Source organism: Ylistrum balloti, unplaced genomic scaffold (assembly GCF_031769215.1).
Source record: "Ylistrum balloti isolate Yb309-2 unplaced genomic scaffold, AGI_CSIRO_Ybal_v1 Utg369800, whole genome shotgun sequence".
NCBI lineage: Eukaryota > Metazoa > Mollusca > Bivalvia > Pectinida > Pectinidae > Ylistrum > Ylistrum balloti.
In genome coordinates this window covers 902,500-925,205 of record NW_026781978.1, presented here as the reverse complement: position 1 = coordinate 925,205, position 22,706 = coordinate 902,500, and the positions used below count along the sequence as shown (strand labels likewise).

Genomic DNA, 22,706 nt, shown 5'->3' with positions numbered 1-22,706 from the left:
ACAAGCAATAGAAGTATAATATTTCCTGTCATATCGCTCAATGTTTTGTCAGAGAGACAGTCGTAAGCTGTCTGATATAAGGCATGTTATATCTGGGACCCCAGATCGACAGGTATCCGGTATAAAGTTTCAAACAAATATATGTCTGTAGATATACCATTAACAATTACAATGGTGTTGAGAACACAAATCTGAGGAGAGCACTGTTATATTATACCATTATCAAAACATAATGGTGCCTTTTTCCATTTCTATAGTTAAACAAAGTCTCCCATTCCGATAGTTACACGGAATCTTCCATTTCTCTAGTTACACGGAATCTTCCATTCCTCTAGTTACACGGAGTCTTCCATTCCTCTAGTTACACGGAATCTTCCATTCCTCTAGTTACACGGAGTCTTCCATTCCTCTAGTTACACGGAATCTTCCATTCCTCTAGTTACACGGAATCTTCCATTCCTCTAGTTACACGGAGTCTTCCATTCCTCTAGTTACACGGAGTCTTCCATTCCTCTAGTTACACGGAATCTTCCATTCCTCTAGTTACACGGAATCTTCCATTCCTCTAGTTACACGGAATCTTCCATTCCTCTAGTTACACGGAATCTTCCATTCCTCTAGTTACACGGAGTCTTCCATTCCTCTAGTTACACGGAGTCTTCCATTCCTCTAGTTACACGGAGTCTTCCATTCCTCTAGTTACACGGAGTCTTCCATTCCTCTAGTTACACGGAGTCTTCCATTCCTCTAGTTACACGGAGTCTTCCATTCCTCTAGTTACACGGAGTCTTCCATTCCTCTAGTTACACGGAGTCTTCCATTCCTCTAGTTACACAGTATCTTCCATTCCTCTAGTTACACGGAATCTTCCATTCCTCTAGTTACACGGAATCTTCCATTCCTCTAGTTACACGGAGTCTTCCATTCCTCTAGTTACACGGAGTCTTCCATTCCTCTAGTTACACGGAATCTTCCATTCCTCTAGTTACACGGAGTCTTCCATTCCTCTAGTTACACGGAATCTTCCATTCCTCTAGCTACACGGAATCTTCCATTCCTCTAGCTACACGGAATCTTCCCCTCCTATAGTAACATGAAATCTTCGATTCTTATAGTTATATGAAGTCTTCCATTCTAACGGTTATACTATGAAATGGTCAAGATATCCCACCGCTTGGAAATACTGCAGTCAGTTTGAAAGCTTATTATACTAAATCTGTTCCTTCCAGTACGGGATCTGTCGTCGTCAGATGGGACCCTTGCTGGCCTCGTTGCCAGATGTCAGAAATGGGAGCACGCGGTTCAGGATTCATTTTGGAAATGGGTAAAATTGGAGTCATACAAAGTGCTTCCCGACAATCAGCGTTCCGGCTCGTGTGTTCTTGTCTGACCTCAGTAACGTCTTGTTCTCGGACCGGTGTGGACGAGTGGCTTGAGTGCATCCCCCACTTTCTCATCATATGGTCCCTGATGAAGTTAATAGGTGTCTGTTCCGGGATTCTGAATGGGCTCTCATGTAGCTTTGTATAAGCAGATGATGTGCGAGGTGTCGAGGTACTTCGTAACTTTGACTGACGCCGTGGCCATGGTGACCCGTACGGCGTACCTGTTATGCGTTCTCGCTGTGACATTTCCGCCGACTTGGTCGGGGAAGGTGGCGTTTCCGGCGGAATGCTTGAAGACTTTCTGTTACCAAGCGACGACTGGGAGGCACTTTGTGCATTGGTCTTTGATGGGGGATTATACTTAATACGTATCACCTGGTGAGTTGCCTTCCATTTGTTGTATATCCTCAAATTTCGACGAAAAGCAAACTGAAAAAAGAACCACGACATAACCAGGGCACTAGAGCAGAAGCTCAATAGACCAGCTTTGGTCTAGATTCAAATTCCGAAATTACTCAATTCTTGGACAGAAAGATTTCATATTGTCCGGGAAATGTTAATAGTGTTATACTACTGATAAAAGGTTCGATGGAATTTCATTCACTGTATTTATATGAGCTTGGATGAAATAACCACTCTGTTATCACATGAACTAATATCTGCACAAGACAGTAGAGACCTGACATACGTACCCCACACCAGAGCATAAAGAAGCCGATGTTGACGGTGGCGAGGAGGATGAGACTAGTGGCCTCCCAGCTCTTCTTGGCGGACGTGAAGTGTGTAGCGCCAATCAGACAAGACAGTGTCGTGGCGATGGTAGAAGGAGCATACCACAAACAACAGCACAGATCAGCCAATAGTAAACGTCTTTCTCTACCCAACTTCTTATTGGTCAGGAACTACACAAAATAAAGGGAAACCAAGGGTACTTCACAGTTTGTAAATGTTATCAAAAACTCAAAACCTTTCCCCAAGTACAGAGCGAATGTTGACTTGGACAATATACGAAATTGTTACACATGAAGATTATACATAATTTTGACACTAGAGTGACGATCACATCCCGACGTCCATTTTGTCTGGTACTTCTACGCGAGATATGGCGAGTAGTGACGTCGTAATTAAAACGGCGTCATATTTAACTGTTTTTTCTGACGCATAACCGAAAGTTTGATATATGCAAATATTTTTTCTAAAAGAATATCAGTCTTTGTTTGGAATAAATCTATCTCGAAGACGGGTATGATTGTTTTGGGCATCGCACAAGCAATAGTGTAACCCTGGAGTTAGAGCAGATCTATTCTAAGTCTGGTGAAACAGATATACAGCATATTTGGCAATGTTGGTATCAATGATTTTACCTACCCATTTGCAGGATCTTGGTTTCTTGTTGATGGAAAATTGAAACTGACATATTTCACATTTAGTCGTGTCGGAGGTACCGAGCCACTGTTCCAGACAGGCCACGTGTAGCATACCCATAGACCCGGAACAGAAACATGGGGAGATGAGAGGCTGTTCTACGTCATCATCGTGACAAATCCGGCACACCACCACACCATCACTACAAACACACAAACACGGGAGGATAAATCTCTTCGGAAAACGTTGAACGTTGTGGTAAATAAAACAACTGGTTACCTGTAAGCTGTGGAATATAACGAGGCAAACGGAAGACTTATGAAACAATGCATATCTCACCGCAGACACAATGAAATAAATCGTTGGATTTTTATTTTGATGACGTCAGTAGAGCGGTAAAAAGGAGAGTATATCAAAGTAACATTCAAGGAATTTTACCTTCCTACAAAGGTCTCCAAAATTTCTTTGAGTTCTTTGAAGTAAGCTTTGACGGAAACAATTAAATGAAGTGCAATTTATGTCTAAAACGTAATACCAACTTTACACCTACACCTGAAGATTGTACAAAAGACAGACAAGCGAATAACATATTAAGTACAGTAGAGTAACACTGAATAAAACTGCACCATACAGCTGTTTGGTCATTTAAAAACTCGTCAATGATGCAAAGAGCCTAAAAAATCCGTAGTGATCGAAAGAAAGGTCAAAATCTAGACGGGGAGGTGCCCTACCCACATAATCAAGTAAACTGCGTAATTTAAAAAGAACGTCAAGTACATGTGTGTATAACAGTGTCACTATTCGAAAGAATTAAAACCAATGAATGTATGTGTAGTCCTCTGGTGGGAAAATTTGCCCCAATCATGGCTACGCCCTTTCAGAAATTGCCTCAAAATCTTAAAAGGAATTTTGATGCAATAAAAGCAAAAATACAATGATAAGAAAGAAAGAAGTCAACATTTAAATCTAATAACATCTCTCAGACCTCTATGTTGAAAGTTTACTTTTTTAAAAAAAATCCTATTCAGCATAACGTGTAAACGATTATGACACGCGATCAAAATCAAATCTTGGTCAGCATATCGGTCTCAACCAGAGAAAGAAGAGTTGTCTCCCCTTATACACAGCGTTGGTACATATTAACTATCCTTATTGGTACTATTTTAGGTTGAAGAAAATATTAAGTAGACCTTGGTAAGTATATGTATTTGTCAGTGTGGTATGAAGGATTTATAAATCTACTATTTCAGATGCATGAAATACTTGTTCGGATTAATAATGATGTCATTCTAGCTTGCTAGATTTTGGCATGGATATTCTAACTAGCTGCAATACGAATTTGATATTTGACATACAGGTGCGTGCAAGTTATACGTTTTTGTTATATTTATGAACATGGTCGCAATTCTTTATATTTTCATGCCATTGGGTTCTCCTTCTTTTATCAAAGAGATCAAAGGCACTAAGTATGTTTCACAACCAATTGTAGATAGAACAATGTCTGTGATGCAAAGTAATTAAACTGTGCGAAGAAGAAAGGTATTTCAAGTTTTAAAGGATAAATATTGAATACTATATACAAGTGCCTTTGATTGTGTACCTGATCTCTGCAGGGGCGGGGAGAGAACGGTCAGCGATGTCAACAGAGATCACTCTGGACATTTTAGACTTGTTATGGCTGTCACGTGTCTGCTGCACCCAGCGTGAGGTTCGAACTGCGGTCAAACTCTCTTCATCCTCGGTGTAACTTTCTACAGATACGCTTTCGGTACTCTCGTCACAGGCTAGCGGGTTCTCGTACACCTGTTCAGCATCGCCACCTTCATAGGTGTACTGAACACCCCGGGCTGAACCGTCTTTTCCGCATTCCTGGAGAACAAAAGTGATAGGGTTTGGTATATATCTTTTACATTTCAATGTGGTTTATAACATTGACATAGACAACAACAAAAGTTATGGACTCCATCCATCATCATCATCATCATCATCATCATCATCATCATCATCATCATCATCATCATCATCATCATCATCATCATGTATATACCTGTGTAATCATCCTAACTTTGTATCCTATATTGACCCATACATTACGTTTTTCAACACCATCACTTTATTTTTACACTTTATTCAAATTTATACATACCATCGCACATATTCAAATTTAGGTTAAAAATAAGGTTGAATACAAAAAGTCGGTTGATTCAGAAGCTATGGTGTTGTGTCATGTCACACTTTCTACCAACACGTTATTCAACGTGTCACACTCTCTAACAACACGTTATTCAACGTGCCAAGTCTCTACCAACACGTTATTCAACGTGTCACACTCTCTAACAACACGTTATTCAACGTGCCAAGTCTCTACCAACACGTTATTCAATGTGTCACACTCTCTGCCAATACGTTCTTCAACATGTCACACTCTCAACCAACACGTTATACAACGTGTCAACTCTCTACCAACACGATATTCAACGTGTCAACTCTCTACCAACACGATATTCAACGTGTCAACTCTCTACCAACACGTTATACAACGTGTCAACTCTCTACCAACACGTTATACAACGTGTCAACTCTCTACCTACACGTTATTTACCGTTTCACACTGTCTAACAATATGATATTCACCGTGTCCCGCTGTCTATGTTAATTATCAAGAGCTTACTTCCTGTTTTCATTATTCGTAAAAGATTATGAATGTTTATCTGGAACAGTTTTGTAAATAATATCAAAGTATCCGTAATACTAATGAAGTATGAACACATTTGGTACATGCACTTCTGCCGTTGATACAGTATATGTTTTCTAATGAATTTATTTTTAGAAAATATTAAATTAAAAAATACTGTTATTAGTAAGACATCCGTTTGTGGTGGAAATGAACCTAAACACTTTTGTTTATACGTGAAAAAGAATTAGGCTCAGTTCTATGTCTCGCTTGTCCAAATTAGGTGCACTAAAATATTTTTCATCAAGATATCAAAACTCACTAAAATATGACATTTTTCCCTCAAAAATATCACTATTCAGAGGAAGAGGAGAAAGACTCGTCTGTTACTTGACAGTACTTGTTTCAATATTATTGTAAATTAATTCTGGAGTGAATAGAACAAGAGACATCAAGACTTTTTATCAATTTATCAAAAGTCTGAATTTCTTATAAAAAATATACCCCAATTTTTTTTAAAAATCATGCAGTTTACTTGAGGATTTCTAATTTCCATACTACAATGTAACTAACTATATATCAAATTCAATTGTACTAGTACTTCGTTTTGATATTTTATAAATGATAGATGTGTTTAGATATCCACTATACGTGTCCTAGCTATGTCATGATAATTTTGAGTAAAGGATGTAGATGCCATCGTCGCCGCTGATCAGGCAACAACATAGCCTCGCTTCCACAACTTATCGTCGCAAGCGAGGCAAAGCTGCAAGGCCACTGTGACCTTGACAAAATTACGTAAAATGTGACATACATTGAAATCTACTTTCATCGAAATACGATGCTATTCTAAAGTCTCTTGACCGTAATCTTATTTTTTTCTTAATTTCCTGTTAAATTTTGAAGAATTATTTCATAAAGTCCCGAAGCTTAAGCACTTGTGTGAACTTGTGTCCGACATTTCATCTCTTTCTTACGACGTTTAGTCTCTTTCGTACAACATAATTATTTTTTCGTTCTTAAGACTAGCACGTTTTGAAGAACCTGCAACAGTTTGAGAACATCTTTGGATTTGCGAATCTGCAGTGAACTCCAACGGTTCCTCTCATTACATAGGACATGCTTACTGGTCGGTCATAACTGGTTTCCAACAATAACCGCTGACAATGACATATTTCCTCCACTGACTGATATGTTTATATTAGCTACATTTTCGTGAATATATATAATGTCTACTTTTCATTATTTACTATGAAACTTTTTGTCGGAAAACACAGGTGAGTACATTCTAAAAATAGATTCACTGACCAGTGCATGATTTTACTTACCTGTCGTTGGATTACGTCGTTCAGTGTATGGTTTTTGAATTGTAAACAAATTGGACAACATTTTTTATATAAATATAGTCGGGTTTAACAAAGATGTTAGTTATTTCAAACATGTCATTTTTGTGGTTATTTTTGAAAAAAAAAAATTATAACTAACCTGTACAACAACGTGTTTCGACATCAGAGAAGAAAATCCTCTGTAATGAGAGGATATGGTTGAGTTCCAGTAAATACTCAAAAATCTTAGATGCTCAAACCTGTGACAGTCCAAATAGAATGTACTGAGGGAATGGAAATCATCGGTGAGAAAAACTTCAGGAAATTTCAGCGGTTTAGAATTCGTACGACCTTGTCATGCAAGAGTAAAGCAAAATATTCTGTCAGCTCAGATTTGGAGGACAAAACATATACATACAGCGTCAGCTTTGATTGAATAAACTGTTGTATCCATGGAAGTTTGTTTGATATGTAACTGAGGGGGCTTGGCAGTTAGGGACAGGTAGAACACAAAGCATTCTATTGAATACGTCAAATGTGACTAGATCAGGTAGATTATATAAATTATTACGTTGAGGAAGCAGTCCATGTAGATAATTTAGTATTCCGTGACGTATATAACTATTGTTGTACGGGGATGTGTAATACGGAAGTTTAAAAATACATTCAAAAAGTCTACATCCTCATGGATTTCTGGCCAATCACCTGAGAATTGGACCTTATTGTATGTTTATAACAGAGAACAGAGTTTACGTATATATCTACCAATTTTAACACATTTCACGTAACTATAGCTCCACAAAATTTCTTTTGACTTAATTATCATATTCGGGAAAAGTCTATATATTTCTGATAGATGACTTGCGCTGTGTTACAGTTCTCGTATGACAAACAATAGATCTTACCTGTCGGTCCGGAGGCGGGGCTTGGCCCTCAATCTCCACGATACCACTTACCTGGTGGGGAGGGGGTGTCCTCTTTCATTTCATTTAAATAAATCTCGTTGTATAAACATATACAAATGGATAAATCTTCTATATATAGATATATACATACGCGAAACATATGCAATATTACGGAATAGTAGATAATATCATTCTTCACCATATATTTTCTCTCTGTAAATATGAGCTTGATGCAGACTGAACATTCTAGATTTTAACAGGAAGTTGCCGGCAATTGATACTAATAATAACACATTGATTTGGATCAAATCAATGATACTATGAGTGAGATGAACGTAAAGATAACCTAGAGTGTAAATATTTACCTAAATTACATCATTCCTTTCTATTAGTAGCTGATAGTAGTTGCACAAGCTTAAAAGAAAATGGGCGGTTCCAGTAGTATCTTTTATAAACTTTTTGCGTAAATTTAATTATAAAGGGCAAATCAATATAAAATGGTATTCATCTTCAACCAAATTTTGATTACAGTAAACACAAAGTCTTCTTTCTCTATAAATGTTGTAAGATCTTCCTTCTTCTACACGCAACTGATGAGAAGATAAGCTAAATTTAGATATAAGACGAAGATAAGTATCTGGAACAGCTTTCGTCAAATAATGTTGTAAAGAATCTATCAAGAATTTGTACAAATAACATTTTGTGGAGTTTTCAATAAATTCATTACGCGACTGAAGAAAGCTATCAATAAGCGGTTGTTTAAAAAGATGTAAAAATAATTTCTCATTATTAATGACTTGACCAGACATTACCAAAACCAGTACTCAACAGTAATTTTTCAACCTGGCAAAGCCAGTTAAATTTTCTATGATTACAATAAACCATATCATCATACGCTGATTGTAATATACAATTATTGGTCTTAATTAATTTCAAGCAGTTCTTAATTATGCGACACTTCCAAGTGATACTCAGTGGTAAACGACCAAGTTCAGAATATAACATATAGGAAGGTGTACTTTTTTTAACATTCAAGATTTTTTTCAGAGAATCAGTATGTATTCTTTCTATTTGATCAGCAGATGAGAAATCCCAGACTTCACAGCTATAATTTAAAACAGAAGCTACACACGTGTCAAATACATTCAACTTGGTTTCCGTATTTAAGTTAAGATTATTACATATCTTCAAAATATTAAACATACATTTACGGCCTTAGTCAGCAATGATAAGCTGACTTTTAGCAAATCTACCATTAAAATTCAATGTAACACCAAGATAGCTAAAGCTATCCACAATTTCAATTTCATTATTTTCAATGGTCGTCTGCACAAACTCTACCTGCATTTCTAAAGATAACAATTTTAGTTTTTTTCAGTGTTAACTGACAGCTGCCATTTGTCGCTCTACTGTTTTAGGGAATCTAAAATGTTCTGGAGACCAGAGGCAGAATCCGCGAACACAACTGTGTCATCGGCATACATTAACAAGAATAATGAAATATCTCTCAAAAACATTGCATCACATGAGGTATAATTAATGAATTCATTTTCAGGGTCATTTACATACATAGAGTAGAGGAAGGGAGACAACCCTTCTCCTGCATCAAGCCTTGTGTGCACGAGAAGAAATCAGAGAGCTCATTTCTGTATGTAACACATGACATTAAATAAGCATAAACAGATTTTATAATGTCTAATAATTTACCCCGAATTCCTCCGGATATAATTTAAAAAACAATTTATTCCTGTTAACACTATCAAAGGCTTTACGGTAATCTACAAAACAACAGTATAATTTACCACGCTGTTTGGAGAGAACGTTTTTATGATAGAGTGTAAAGCAAATATAACATCATTAGTGCCATGGCCAGGTTTAAATCCAAACTGGGCATCTGTTACAATATGAAACTGTTCGGACCATTTCAATAGTCTACTATTCAAAACACTTAATTTTGATAAGCAACTTACCAATGTTATCCCTCTATAGTTGTTTGTGACATTGGGATCTCCTTTCTTAAATAATGGGAAAATAACACCCTCTGACCAACTTGATGGGAATACCCCTTTTTCAAAAATTGCATTAAACAATGAAGTTAGTATAGGTATAAAAACTCCTTTGTGTTTTATGAAAAATTCATTCAACAAATTATCCATACCTGGTGACTTGCCAGATTTGGCCTTATTTAAAACTTCTCTGATTTCGTCATTCGTAAATGGTCGATCTAGTTCCTCAAAAACAGCTACATTATCCTCCAAAAACAAAGATTCTGAATTGTCATCAGCAACACCACTGCCATGTACAGTTTTAAAATGTTCAAAAAAGTCTGAAATGTTCAAATTGCTCGAGCAGGACTTTGGTTTTCTTTTTTAATACTGATAAAATAATTTAGGATTTTGCCTGCGTAGCCTACTTAAGCGGTCGCCTTCTGATCTAAGATATTTTCGCTTTACAAGTCTTGCATGACGCTTATATTTACGTCTTGAGTCAACAAGAATTGTTCTGTTTAAAGTTGATCTGTTTAAATTGAAAGATCTAATATTACGTTTATATGATGTATATAGTCGTCTACACTTTTCATCAAACCAGGGTTTAAGAACCAGACTCCTCTTCATATTACTAGAAAACTTGGAAATATTTTGAGTTTTACAACAAGGTTTAAAAACATCACATAAGACAGAGGAAAATGCATCTATTCCCTACTCAACTGAAACTGTGTCGGACTGAATGTCATTCACAATGTCATTTTATAAATCAATATTATTATTAATGTTATTAGTCATTTCCTGCATTTCATCATTATTCCATTGATACACATGTAATTTACCGGAAACATTGCTATTTGTACTAGCACTGTCCTTATCTACAGGTACATCAGCTAGACATGTTTGGGTACTCAACTTAAAAGTAATTTGTGCATGATCAGACCATTCATTAAATTCCTGCACAGTAAATTCTGTTACCAAATCAAATGAATCTACCAGAACTCAGTCGATGACACTCGATCCCAGATGATTGTAAAAAGTAAATCTACCACTTTCATCATTTGGAATTCTACCGTTACAGACTCGTAACCGGGTGCTTTTGCACAATGGTAGAAGTTTACGACCAAAAGTATTTACAGTTACATCACGTGATAAACGATTAGGCATTACACTACCTGACTCGTAGAAGTACTGGCCGGAGAGCATTACATTATCCGGAGAGCATTACATTATCCGACTCAATACAGTCAAGAGCAGTACCAGTTCTGCTAATAAGGTCACCAGCAACAATAACGGGACCCAGTAGCGAAAAATGAGAGATACCGTCGCTTAATGTTTCAAAAACATCTGTTTCGTACAATGTATAATACATATTATTATCATGGGGAATGTAAGAGAAACAAATATAGATATCTGATAATACAGATTGCATGATTTTGACCCACAGAAGTGTATCAACTACAAATGAAGCTATAGATACAGCTTAACTAGATCTATACAACAGCACCAGGCCACCGCCTTTACCTTTTTGACGAGGATAGACCTGTAGAACACTTAAACTCATCATGACCATAACTAAAATCTAAAGCACTATCTTTAGCCAACCACATTCGGATAAGAAAACAATATCTTAATCTAATAATAACTCAACAAAGTCTGGATTAGTTCATTTATATCGGAGACTCCGGTTTACGCTCCAAGATAGGATTTTAACATCCTCCCGACACCCTTATGATTCTTGTGTACTGTCCTCCTTCTTGTAGGGGTACCCTTGACCCTCATCCTCCCCGATACCACGTACCTGGCGATCGTAGGGGTACCCTTGACCCTCATCCTCCCTGATACCGCGTACCTGGCGATCGTAGGGGTACCCCTAACCCTCATCCTCCCCGAAACCACGTACCTGGCGATCGTAAGGGTACCTTTGACCCTCATACTCCCCGATACCACGTAGGGGTACCCCTGACCCTCATCCTCCCCTATACAACGTACCTGACGATCGTAGGGGTACCCTTGACCCTCATCCTCCCCGATACCACATGCCATCAGGTACGATCCATTTAGGGTTCGACTCAGATTCTTAGTTTGCCCACCGTGGGTACATCCCAAGGACGAATCCATCTCCACCAGTATCAATGGTCAAACTGACCGGTACCGAGCAGTCGACTGACCCCTGTCCATGATGAGTTCTTAGGGTATGATATCTACTCACTTGCCAGGTAAATTGTTCTAAACCCATCGCGATAGGAACCTTACATTAGAAACAATACGGGTAGTCCTTGGTCACGGTGAACAGGTGTTAATGACCACGATTTATTGCGATTGCTAATGGACCCAAATGTACATTACTTCAGGTGCAAATTTTTCAGGTAATCGGTTGTTCAATGGTACAATTGAAGATGAAACTCACATTATAGTGTTATGTCCAAATTATTTGAATTAAGAATATTATGCACCAAGTCACATTTTACCGTCGATATTCTAATTGACTGATTCTCTAGCAATAACATGAATATGTTTTGAAATATTTATAGATATCTAATTCGTGCTGCGATAAACAGGAATTATTTTTACAAAATACTTTATTTTTCCGTAAGATATAGATGTAGGATTTTGAAGCAATTTCTATGTCGACAGAGTTATGCATGAGTGGTTTTAAAGATGTTTCATTTTGGCGAGCCTCTGGCACGAAGAGGAGTTTCACAAGTTTCTTGCTGGTGTGATGAAAAAACCCGATATTTTCTCCTTAGCGTAATTTCCTTAGACTAACACAGTGTATTTTCATTGTCTCCATAGTAACGTCATAATGTGCTTCTGTCTGTTAAAGTTACTTCACATTTTTCTTTAAATGTTTCTTAAAAGTTATTGATATAAAATCAAGATCCAATATCAGCCATATACATAATTCGATAGAATATCCCCACCAGTAAATGTTACTGTGTCATTAAATTACAATAAGAATGATCTAAAATGCGGAATACAGTTTTTTTTATTTGGGGAACAATGTGATGAAAACGAGTAAATGAACAAACTCAGAGTACCAGACATGGGGAGATTGACGTGCGGACAGTCTCTCGACTCACGACTGTTACAGTATATTGGTTTTGCCACATAACACCAAGTCCTTCCAAGCAATGTTATAGGGTGTACAAGATAGCATGCGTGTAACCTCTTTTAGCAATAGGAACGTTTTAGAGGTGATATAGGTTGATTTTCCTGACATAGGCGACACAAGCTACGATGTCTAAATGTCAAACTTAACGTCTCCGGTGCCACGATGAAGATGGATATCAGTTTTTTTTCTACCTACCATTTCCCAAGTGTTTGCCTTGAAACAACATTTTTGTGACTGATTTACGCAACATTTCAATGCAACGTCCATCATTGTTGATAAAGGTCATCATATTATCCAGTCAACGTCATTTACACAAATGTTAAAATACGCCTCGAAATACCATTTACTTACACGTGTGTTAATACATTTGTAGAACTACTGTTCGGAAGATTTTGAGCAGTCGGTATTCATTTTTAAATGATCGGTAGCGGTCTTTTAATTGACTGTTTCTTGAGATTTCATGAAAAGTCATAATACAAAAAAAGAGATAACATTAGAAAATACAAAGCAAAATTGGTGCTTAGCGAGCGGCGAACCCCGTTATAGATTCAGTATTTAAACATTTCATGCTAGGATAACGTTCAATTTGTGTTTCTCTATCGATAGAGTTCTGAAAAGAAAGAACAGTATCGTCCGATATATGGTTTTTAGCATGCATTGCAAACACTCATGTTTTTTTTTCAATGGGAGTGCGGACAAAGACGATTTAGTGTAGAAACCTAATAGGTGTCATATATTTTTCTTTCTGTAATTGTTTTTCGTTTGATTTGGATATCTGATATATAAATGTACTGTATTGCCACAGACTTACAGTCCGTGGTATTGTATATAAATAACTGCTAAAGTTACTGTGTCCCTCGGAGAGGCATTGTCAGTTTGGGGAAGTAATCAAAGAGCAATGGTCGAAATGAAGTAATTGTGGATTTTTAACAGTGATATTTTGTTATTAATATTTCTTGAGAAGTGTAAGAGGTTTTTATTTAATTCAAATTTCCTGGGTAGGTTCACCTTAATTGTTTGATTTTGGAACTGGTCGGGAAAGCAAAATGACCGAGAGGCATCCATCTTGGATTTTGAAAATATGGTATATTATTGCTTTATTGGACGAGTAACTCTCAAATGTATATACAATCCAGAGGACAACAGAGAAAAGGGGTACTATCAAGCTGTAAAACAAGCATGGCGCCAAGACCCGCGTGGGCTATTCTGTTTAGTACCACCTTGTATTTGTATATTTCTGTGCTCTAAAGGATATACCTCGAATGACCGACAATTATTAAGTACAGATGTAAATAACTTTCACATATGTTGTTTTGTATTCTCAGTGTATGCACATAGCGTAATGAGATGAAAATGTAATGGGCCGTCTCTCGTCAAACTGATGAAAATTTACAAGAGATCCATGAAGGATCTGGACACTCATACCCGAAGATCTTCAAGTCTAGGAGAAATTGTTCTTTCCTCTTCAATTTTGTCCAGCAGTGAATGAATCAAACTAAAACGAGTTTGAAGATTCCTCCTTATTTAATTTGAAACGGTCCTTTCCAAGTGAAATGCCAATGCATTAACTAGTACTAGTGTGTCAAAACCAGCTTCAACAACTACAAATACCAAATTCCAAGCATGTGACTGGTGCCAATCTTGCATACTTTGACGCACAGGGGCTTGACAAGGAGCAGCGTCAATATAAACTATTGCCATGTGACTATTGAACCTCTTAGCTATGCTTCCTCCTACGACTACAAGAGATATATAGACAGAAGGCACAGTCGAGAGGATTAAATAGCTACTTGACAATCATACAGTGACGATGGTCCGTATCTAACCACCGTGATTTTATGAGACATCGAAGTGTAGTACACGCACGCAGGACCTATACTCAACCCTTCCAGAATACTGAAAACCAGAGGCCTATAGAGACTGTCGCTCGCCTATTGTCCGACCATTGATGTACAGTTTGGAATTTCTTCCATCCAATGATCCCCTTACACATTTGGTTAAAACACTTTCAATCCGACAGAGGGACTATAAAACATTACCTATAGCTCTTCCGTCCAGATTTGTGGTTAGACTGGCTGCATATAAAAATTTGGGGCTTGCACCAAAGGATGCTTCAGATGAAAATTGAACAAAATATTTTCATTCCTTTAGAAGATAAATAAAAATAAAAAAAAACCTGCTAAATTTACCCTTTCCAATCCCATCGTTTAGACAAAGTCCTGTTTAATGAATCGCCAACGGATGCTCTAGCTCAACTCAACCCAACAGAAAGAGGATTTTCAATCCCACCCGTCTGTGCCAGGCACATTAAAAAAAGTTACAATTGAGAGCTATCATCCTAAACGACCGTTGTCGACTATCTTGTAGAGCTGATCAACCGAAATATGTGGAAGCACAACTGGGCTCTACACAAGTCATATACAAGTTTAAGATCCTTGGTGTCAAACTTTACATCTTAATCCAATATGGTTGCTAAGGCAATCAGGAAATGTCGATCAATCCAAATCTGGTGGCGTGCACAATAGAGCTTACACTGTACTTATCAAAGTTTGAACATCATTCCTTTATACAGATCTCATGCCAGAAGCCATATTCATCAACCTATAAACAGCACAACACAAGTAGGGTCTATACTTAACACACCGAAGTTTCAAACAAGACCCTTTATATTTAATAGTTGTTGAAAAAATGTCAATGCGATGTTTTAAGACCCCTCAATTGTTTCTGAATATGAAATAGTGATGACAAGAACCAAATATAGGGCAGATGGAAGATCACTATTGAAACGCCTATCTGATGAGACAAGATTTCTATTAAGCACTGACATTATACATGCCAAGGGTGAAACACTTTGTAAAGTTCTCTCTAAATTCTAGTATATTATCAGGTTTGTTGGTATAAAGAAAACAATCTCAGAAACAAAGAAAGGTGTTCAACACTTTCTAGAGATTAGCAGGTCAGAGGATTTTTTTATCGCTTTCCTTCTTCGCCTTCATTGACACAATTTCAAGAAAATAATATATCAGTCACAGTGAAACCAGTATGATTTACCTTGCTATATTATCCCATATTTAAATGAGATTAAATACATAAAGATCATGTCTATGGTATTTTATAAGAAATAAAAACAAACAGTCTTGATGTGAACCAGACACGTTTAATTTAGTAAATTGATTTAGTCCCTCATCATCATCTTTTGCCTCTTAAGTTTCTTCTGTGAGACCTTCTTTTTGACTGGTTCATCATCACCACCAGGGCCGGGGCGGGGCACAGCCTGCTCCCTCTCCGCAAGAATCACCTCAATGTGACATGGGCTGCTCATGTAAGCTGTCAACAGAACAAAAGCAATTGTTATCTCCACTTGTAGAATAGAAATTAACGTTTCACAATATGTTGTAGAGATTGAAATATTTTACAAATGTGCTTAGCAGATTAATTCTGATATATTTACTAATATTTCTATACTCCTCTAACTGTGGTAGGCTCAATTCCAAACAATATCTCATTTTATTTACTGCATAATTTCCAACTATGTACCTTTGATATTTCAAAAACTTAGTCTCACTTAAAAGTGGTGGTTTTGGTATATTTTGACCAAGATATATTGTAAGTGTACTATGTTAAAGAGTGGTATTAATATAAGGTCATACCAGAAATTCAATGTCTATAGCAACGTCTGATGTAAATGATGTATCGCTTTCAAAAAGAAACGAACAAAGTGAAAAGAAGAGCACCAAATTCTCAAATGGGAAAAATAACACATTTCTATGTTCCCAAAAATACACCAAAAACACTAGAAAATTGACATGACAGGAAAGACTCTAAAACAAAGTGTTGGGTAGATACTGTATTTTTGTGTATTGCTTCATAGACACAATAATTTCTCTTTGCTTTGTGCTATTCAAGAAAGTGACCATGGCTGCTATATTGTATTTGGAACAGCCATGGAAAATAACATTACTTGGTTAGGACCACGTCAGAATCATGTCAGCTGAATACCACTCATGGAACTTGAAAATAAGTTCGAAATGTTAAAAGGTTATGCACAGCCCATGATGAAGGATGACACAATGGCTATAGATCATCCTAACCCTACAGGTCAGATGAACTCATAACTATATTTCAGTTGGATGTGTTGAGGTGTCCACAACGTGATTATATACTAAGTTTGTTTAAAGATGGAATAGCACTTTTCAAAAGGCCAGATCTAAATGCAAAACTTGAAAAGTGAAATTTTGTGGATGATTAATCCCCTGTAATACACTTTCATCTATTTAAAGGATTAATATACTAGTTGTTATAATAATATCCTCCATTCTCTCAATGAATCTGTATCCCATTTGTTAACCGAAATGTCAGTAGGACAGAAAAGGGCTGCTAATACTTACGATTGATACGTCCATGAGCCCTGTAGGTTCGTCTCCTCATTTTGGGAGCCTGGTTGACCATGATGTGTTCAATGACAAGATGATCAGTGTCAAGACCCTGTAAAACATGTTATAGTTCCATTGAATTGTCAACAGATTAGCCGGTGAGTATGTTTGTTCGGGTTACATACTAATAATGTATCCAGATTTATTTATACAAATTGCTAGAATACTTTCATTACATTTGCTCCTTTTAGTTTATATTCACTGAAGAAATATTCGAACACTTTCAATTGTCCTAAAAATTTTCTAATGTCTATGAACATTAGTAATAATTATGAACATCAGATAACAGCAAGTCACACTGGAATTTCATCAACTTTTCACCTAAATCTTCTAGATTTTATAAAGCATTCGAAAAATGAAGCATACCATAGAGTAATGAATATGTAACCCTGGTAATTAATCATTTAGATAGGTTATAAAGCAATATTATTACTTTAATCTGTTGCTACCACTTTTGTTTTTCTTTGCAACTAGATATGTCAGAGTGACATGAATGTCCTCACAAAATAGAACACTTCAGTGTTATTGGCTTGGTGAAAGGAGTACTCTAAGAGATAAAATTCAAATTCTGCCTACAGATTTTCTTTTCAAAATTCCTACTAGAGTTATTAAAGGCTCTAAAATATTGGTCTTGCCATTTTTGAGAAAATTTTAATCAAAATTCATTCAGTTAAATGGCCATAACTCTGGAAAAAATTGCTTGACCATAAGCTTAACCTGCAGATCATTATTAATAATTTACAGACCGAATTACAGATTTATACTAATATCAGTATCTGTTAAAGTGTAGCTTAAACAAAATTATGACAATATGACATACAAAAGTAACACTATATCATCCCCAATTCATGAAATGGCAGGGGCACAAAAATTAAAGAAGAAAGTAACAAGACTGAATATGTATAAAGAACACATATTTCTAATAACCTGCAGAGAAATGAGAAATTATAAACAGCTTGGTTTGTAAGTTGTTTAATGTTATAATCTAAGGATATATTTAAATGAATCTTATTTTTTTTTACTGCAATGCATCCCCTAATCAATGAAATAGGATGATGATTAACAACCTAAAATGGTAGCACAGCACTCTTACCTTGTATTCAGCATTGCTCTCAGCATTCTTCAATAGCTGGAGTAAGAACTCTGCACTTTTCTTTGGCCATCTACCTTGAGATGCTTTGAATGCCTTGGTCTGAAAAATAATCAGATACATATCATGGAGATAAATTATGGATTCTGTCAAATTTTTTAAATCATCATACACTATTTTTCGGTTGATTGATAAAAAATGCTGTCATTTCACAATAATATGACAATCCAAAATTAACTTTGTTGTGTTTGGTAGCAATGAAGTCTTGTGACTTTCGATTCAAATGAAATGCTCTGTACACATGAATACAGTGAAAATGTTTTTAGCAACTATTATGATATTGGTGTTTAGATGGGAGAAATTGACAGACCAAGATACTGATCAGACCTGAAAAACATAAATGAAGCACATGCCTTACAAGAGATCCCAGAGGGATCTTTATATACTCTTTGAAAGTTGGATCTTTCCCCTTCTTTTCTCTATTTTTGCTCTTAATGACATGACATTTGAACATTCCTTTGCAGAAATAGCGATGATAATCTTTACCTGCCAAATCCAAAATGGCCACCTGGAAGCCATTTTGTTTCTTCTGATCAGTCCCAAAATCAAACGGACACAACTAGGGAAAAAGGGGAACCTACATATGCAATTTGAGAAAGATCCATCTGGTACTTCTCAAGAAATAGCGATTAACAGAAATTGTTAACAGACAGACGGATGGACCACGGATGCAGAGTGATTTGAATAGCCCACCATCTGATGATGAGGAGCTAAAAATATGTGTAGACAGAAAATAGCCTATTACCTGTGCATTCCTACCAACACCACCATTGAATCTGCGGAAGGGAACAACCTCCTTCTTATCCACCACATTCTTTAGGTACTTTGTGGCTCGTGAGATATGCATACGTTTGATAGCCTGAGCCGTCTCCCTGGTGTTCTGGAACAAAACATATTGATAAATATTACATGGGTCCTACAGGTCACACATATCTGGTGAAACAACCAAGTCTAATGTAGGATATATATTGGGTACATATTCCTAACAAAATTTAACATTTACCACCTCTGCTCAAACTGGACTCTTCATTCTATCACACATATTCTAGAATACATATAGGTTATAGTAAATTGTTGAAGACATAGAAGTTAATTGTAGTATAGCAATATTGATGGATCATATTTAAAAATTCTCCACCATAAGAGTAGTATAGAACGACCTATAGCCAAGGTCCATTTTGGGCAATCCAAATGGTGTATAATTGACTAATTTCAGGTATTGCAATACTAATGACTGGCTGGTGATATATGGAGAGAAACTGTTCAAATTTTTGTTGATAGTCTTAATTTATACCATGATTAATCAAACCTTCTGGTTGACCAAGATTTGACGCATAGACATCAAAAGATAGCAACTTGAGCAAATTGGTTACATTTATATTTTATATTGCTTCAAAATTCATTAATTTTTTTATTTGGCTTACTGGAAGCAGTTAGCAACACTGCTAATTGTGTCACTAATTGTTTGACATAAAAATGAGAAAAACAAAGTTCTTACCTTGAAGTGAACCCTAAGGTATGAACCCCTAGCCTTTGCAGCTACAATGATAAAAACAACCAAATGAGTTGAAATAGCATGTCACTGTGTTTCAATCTGGACTGAAGTTTATAAGCAAATGCATCTCCTAGGTTGAATCATTAATACAAAAATATGTTCACACAATTGTTGTTATTGTTTTTCACAACTGCATTTCATTGCTTTGTTTTTGTCAAATTAGACATCAACATTTCCATTTTTACTGATGCTAACTAAAGAGGTCATCTTGATAGGAGGAAATTTCGGGCATTATTCTTCAAAATCAACTGAAAGGTGGAAAATGTCAAATAAATATCCAAACAAATCATTTTGTTTTATAAGAAAACCAATTTATCAATTTGAGTGTCTACAGATTACTTTGCCTCTTTTTTGTTACTTCCAAAAACCTTTTAACAATATATCTGGGCTGATCCAGGAAGGGACCCTTGGGTCCACAACCCCTTAAAGCTGATACTGAGCCCTATTTTTCCTTTTTTTTTTTTTGATGATCTACTATATTTTTGAAAATGAATAAAATTGCTAAAAATGGCCCAATGTTCTCAGCTCCCAGGATTTTCCTTGGATATAACAATACTCACACTTTGTGGGGTTCTCGGGCTCCGACGAATATCGTGTCATTATGTTGGCTGGTTCTGAAATTATAAAGTACAAATTGATCAGTGATAGATCTACATGCAGACCCCAAGTCCTGTACTCGTAGAATTTTTGGACTCCTCAGATTTCTGGAAATACTGAAACTTTACAAAGCAGGATCCATTATTTTTAGAACCAAAGTTGGAAAAGACTCATGAAAATACACTGAAATTGATCACTGATTGATGCGAGAAAATTCCATCCTAATTACTACATAAAATCAGCATGAATGTGAAGGATGTCAGAAAAGTGATCATGCCCATCATATTGTCTGAATGGAATGATTTAAAGGACAATGGTAACTATAAAATAGTATTCAAAATTTATGTAGAAAATGACAATGATCAGTATAATTAAGTGTTAAAATCTTAATTCAATTTGAAACTCTAACTTGTTTAAAGGATGGATATGGTTAACCAAAGATAATCTTTTAGCGACAGCACCAACACATACCTAAGGAAATTCAATAAAATATAACCAACAAAATTGATTTGCCTCATCTCCCTATTGCCTTTCCTTTATTGCAGCCTCTAAACATGTGTAAGTGACGGAGTACAACGAAACTATCAGACATATTTTCAAACAGGGTTGAGCACCTTAATAATAAGTCGACTGAAAGCACTCTTCTAAAACTACTGCCGAGTGCCTCAACTGTGGTCAACGCAAATTTCCTGCATAGTTATTTTCACACAAAATTATACGATGAGTGTAGATAGACGAGTAAAAAGACAGGTAGTATCATTCTTTCAAACATCCATGATCTTATCAACCAAATGCTTTGCCATATCCTGAAAATGGAGATGTATTGTTGACAAGTGTAATTGTGGAATCATTGCACCGTTACAAATGACAAAAACGCAAGACAAAGATTGCATCGGATAAACTCAACCTCGTATGTGTAACCACAACGAATGATTTCAAGGAGCTACTATTCCTTCCCCAAATGACCGATGTTCGTTTTTCCGAAAACCATAGGATTCATATCGTGAAGAAAATTTAAGTTTGTAAAGGAAATTGGTCGTTGTAAATTATGATGGTATGTGAGACATGTAGATTAAAGTTTATTCTTTCATATAATCATGATATGTGTGTATCATGTATTCAGATGGAGGAGATTCAGTTGGATTTCATAGGCATGATAAATAACTACACATTCTCACCCTAGATTGAGCCGGAAGAGGAAATTGGCATTTTGTAGCGATATTACTTCGCACACGCATTGCCTATATGAGTCTTAGATATTGGTTGGAACCTAGTCTTGTTATTTTTCGCATGAATGTTAAATATTCTGTCTCAACCTAAATGAAATATCGAAAGCATAAAGTTTTGAATAACTAGATAAATAAATCGGGTCTATTTTTGTTCGTACTGTTTGATTATCGTTATTATTATTGCATCAAAATTTATCAATATACATAGACAGCAGTTTATAACTGTGAATTTTTCTCCCCCTAAAAACATTGCAACATTTAAAACATTCACGAATACATTAAAAATTAGGAATGTTTCATTATGAAACATATTTGATATAATATAAAATATGGTTGGTAAACAAGCCAGAAGCTGATATTAGTTCAACGAGATCCTCTTACCGTCGACAGTCGGGAGTGTTTTGGCGAACCTAACATGCTCAGTCAACCCTTTCCTTATTGTGCAATATGGTTTTTAATGTTTCAAACGGCCTTTTTCAACATTGCATGAAAACAAAAACAAATCAGTCAATTTCCAACTAACTAATTACAAACTCTACGAGAGGAAATTCTATCATTTTCACGATTTCAGCTAAGTTCATTGTGGCAGGGTCGGTTTTTGCCATACCGGAGATTTACAGTTTCACGCACCGTTGGATACAAGCTCTCCGAATACCCAGAGAATGATCCTTCAGTTTGAAACGGGGTATAGAAGAGTTCAGAACGAAGGTGTAAAATTCAATTGTAGAATAAACCTTCAAATAAAAGCTCAATGTACTTTCCATGTTTATTAATCTTATTGATTATATTGATTTTAAGTTTCAGCGAGTTTTGTTCTCACCAAATGACTAAATGGTTTAAACAGAGACGTATATGTACTTCTCTGGTTTAAACGAGGGCAGCAAGGAAACAGAAATGTATATCAATAATCAGAGACGTATATATGTGTATATATGTGTTATATACGTCTCTGCAATAATCTAACACCTAGAACACTCGGGCATTATTC

The 22,706-nt window shown here is 36.2% G+C and overlaps 2 protein-coding genes across 2 annotated transcripts; both read right to left on the bottom strand.

Moving 5' to 3' along the window:
• Window positions 1–1,205: 1,205 nt before the first annotated feature.
• On the bottom strand, window positions 1,206–11,760 carry LOC132544499 (E3 ubiquitin-protein ligase MARCHF4-like). The gene is made up of 6 exons (XM_060208103.1): window positions 11,628–11,760; window positions 11,147–11,163; window positions 4,351–4,583; window positions 2,754–2,952; window positions 2,078–2,287; window positions 1,206–1,814 (listed from the first exon to the last, which is right to left on the bottom strand). Exons 1-6 carry the CDS (start codon window positions 11,758–11,760, stop codon window positions 1,206–1,208), a joined length of 1,401 nt encoding a protein of 466 aa, XP_060064086.1.
• A 4,135-nt stretch (window positions 11,761–15,895) lies between these two features.
• LOC132544492 (large ribosomal subunit protein uL22-like) lies at window positions 15,896–20,508 on the bottom strand. Its single transcript, XM_060208097.1, has 6 exons — window positions 20,453–20,508; window positions 19,836–19,876; window positions 19,083–19,217; window positions 18,281–18,379; window positions 17,143–17,239; window positions 15,896–16,081 (listed from the first exon to the last, which is right to left on the bottom strand). Exons 1-6 carry the CDS (start codon window positions 20,490–20,492, stop codon window positions 15,930–15,932), a joined length of 564 nt encoding a protein of 187 aa, XP_060064080.1. The 5' UTR covers window positions 20,493–20,508; the 3' UTR covers window positions 15,896–15,929.
• Between the last annotated feature and the right edge of the window lie 2,198 nt (window positions 20,509–22,706).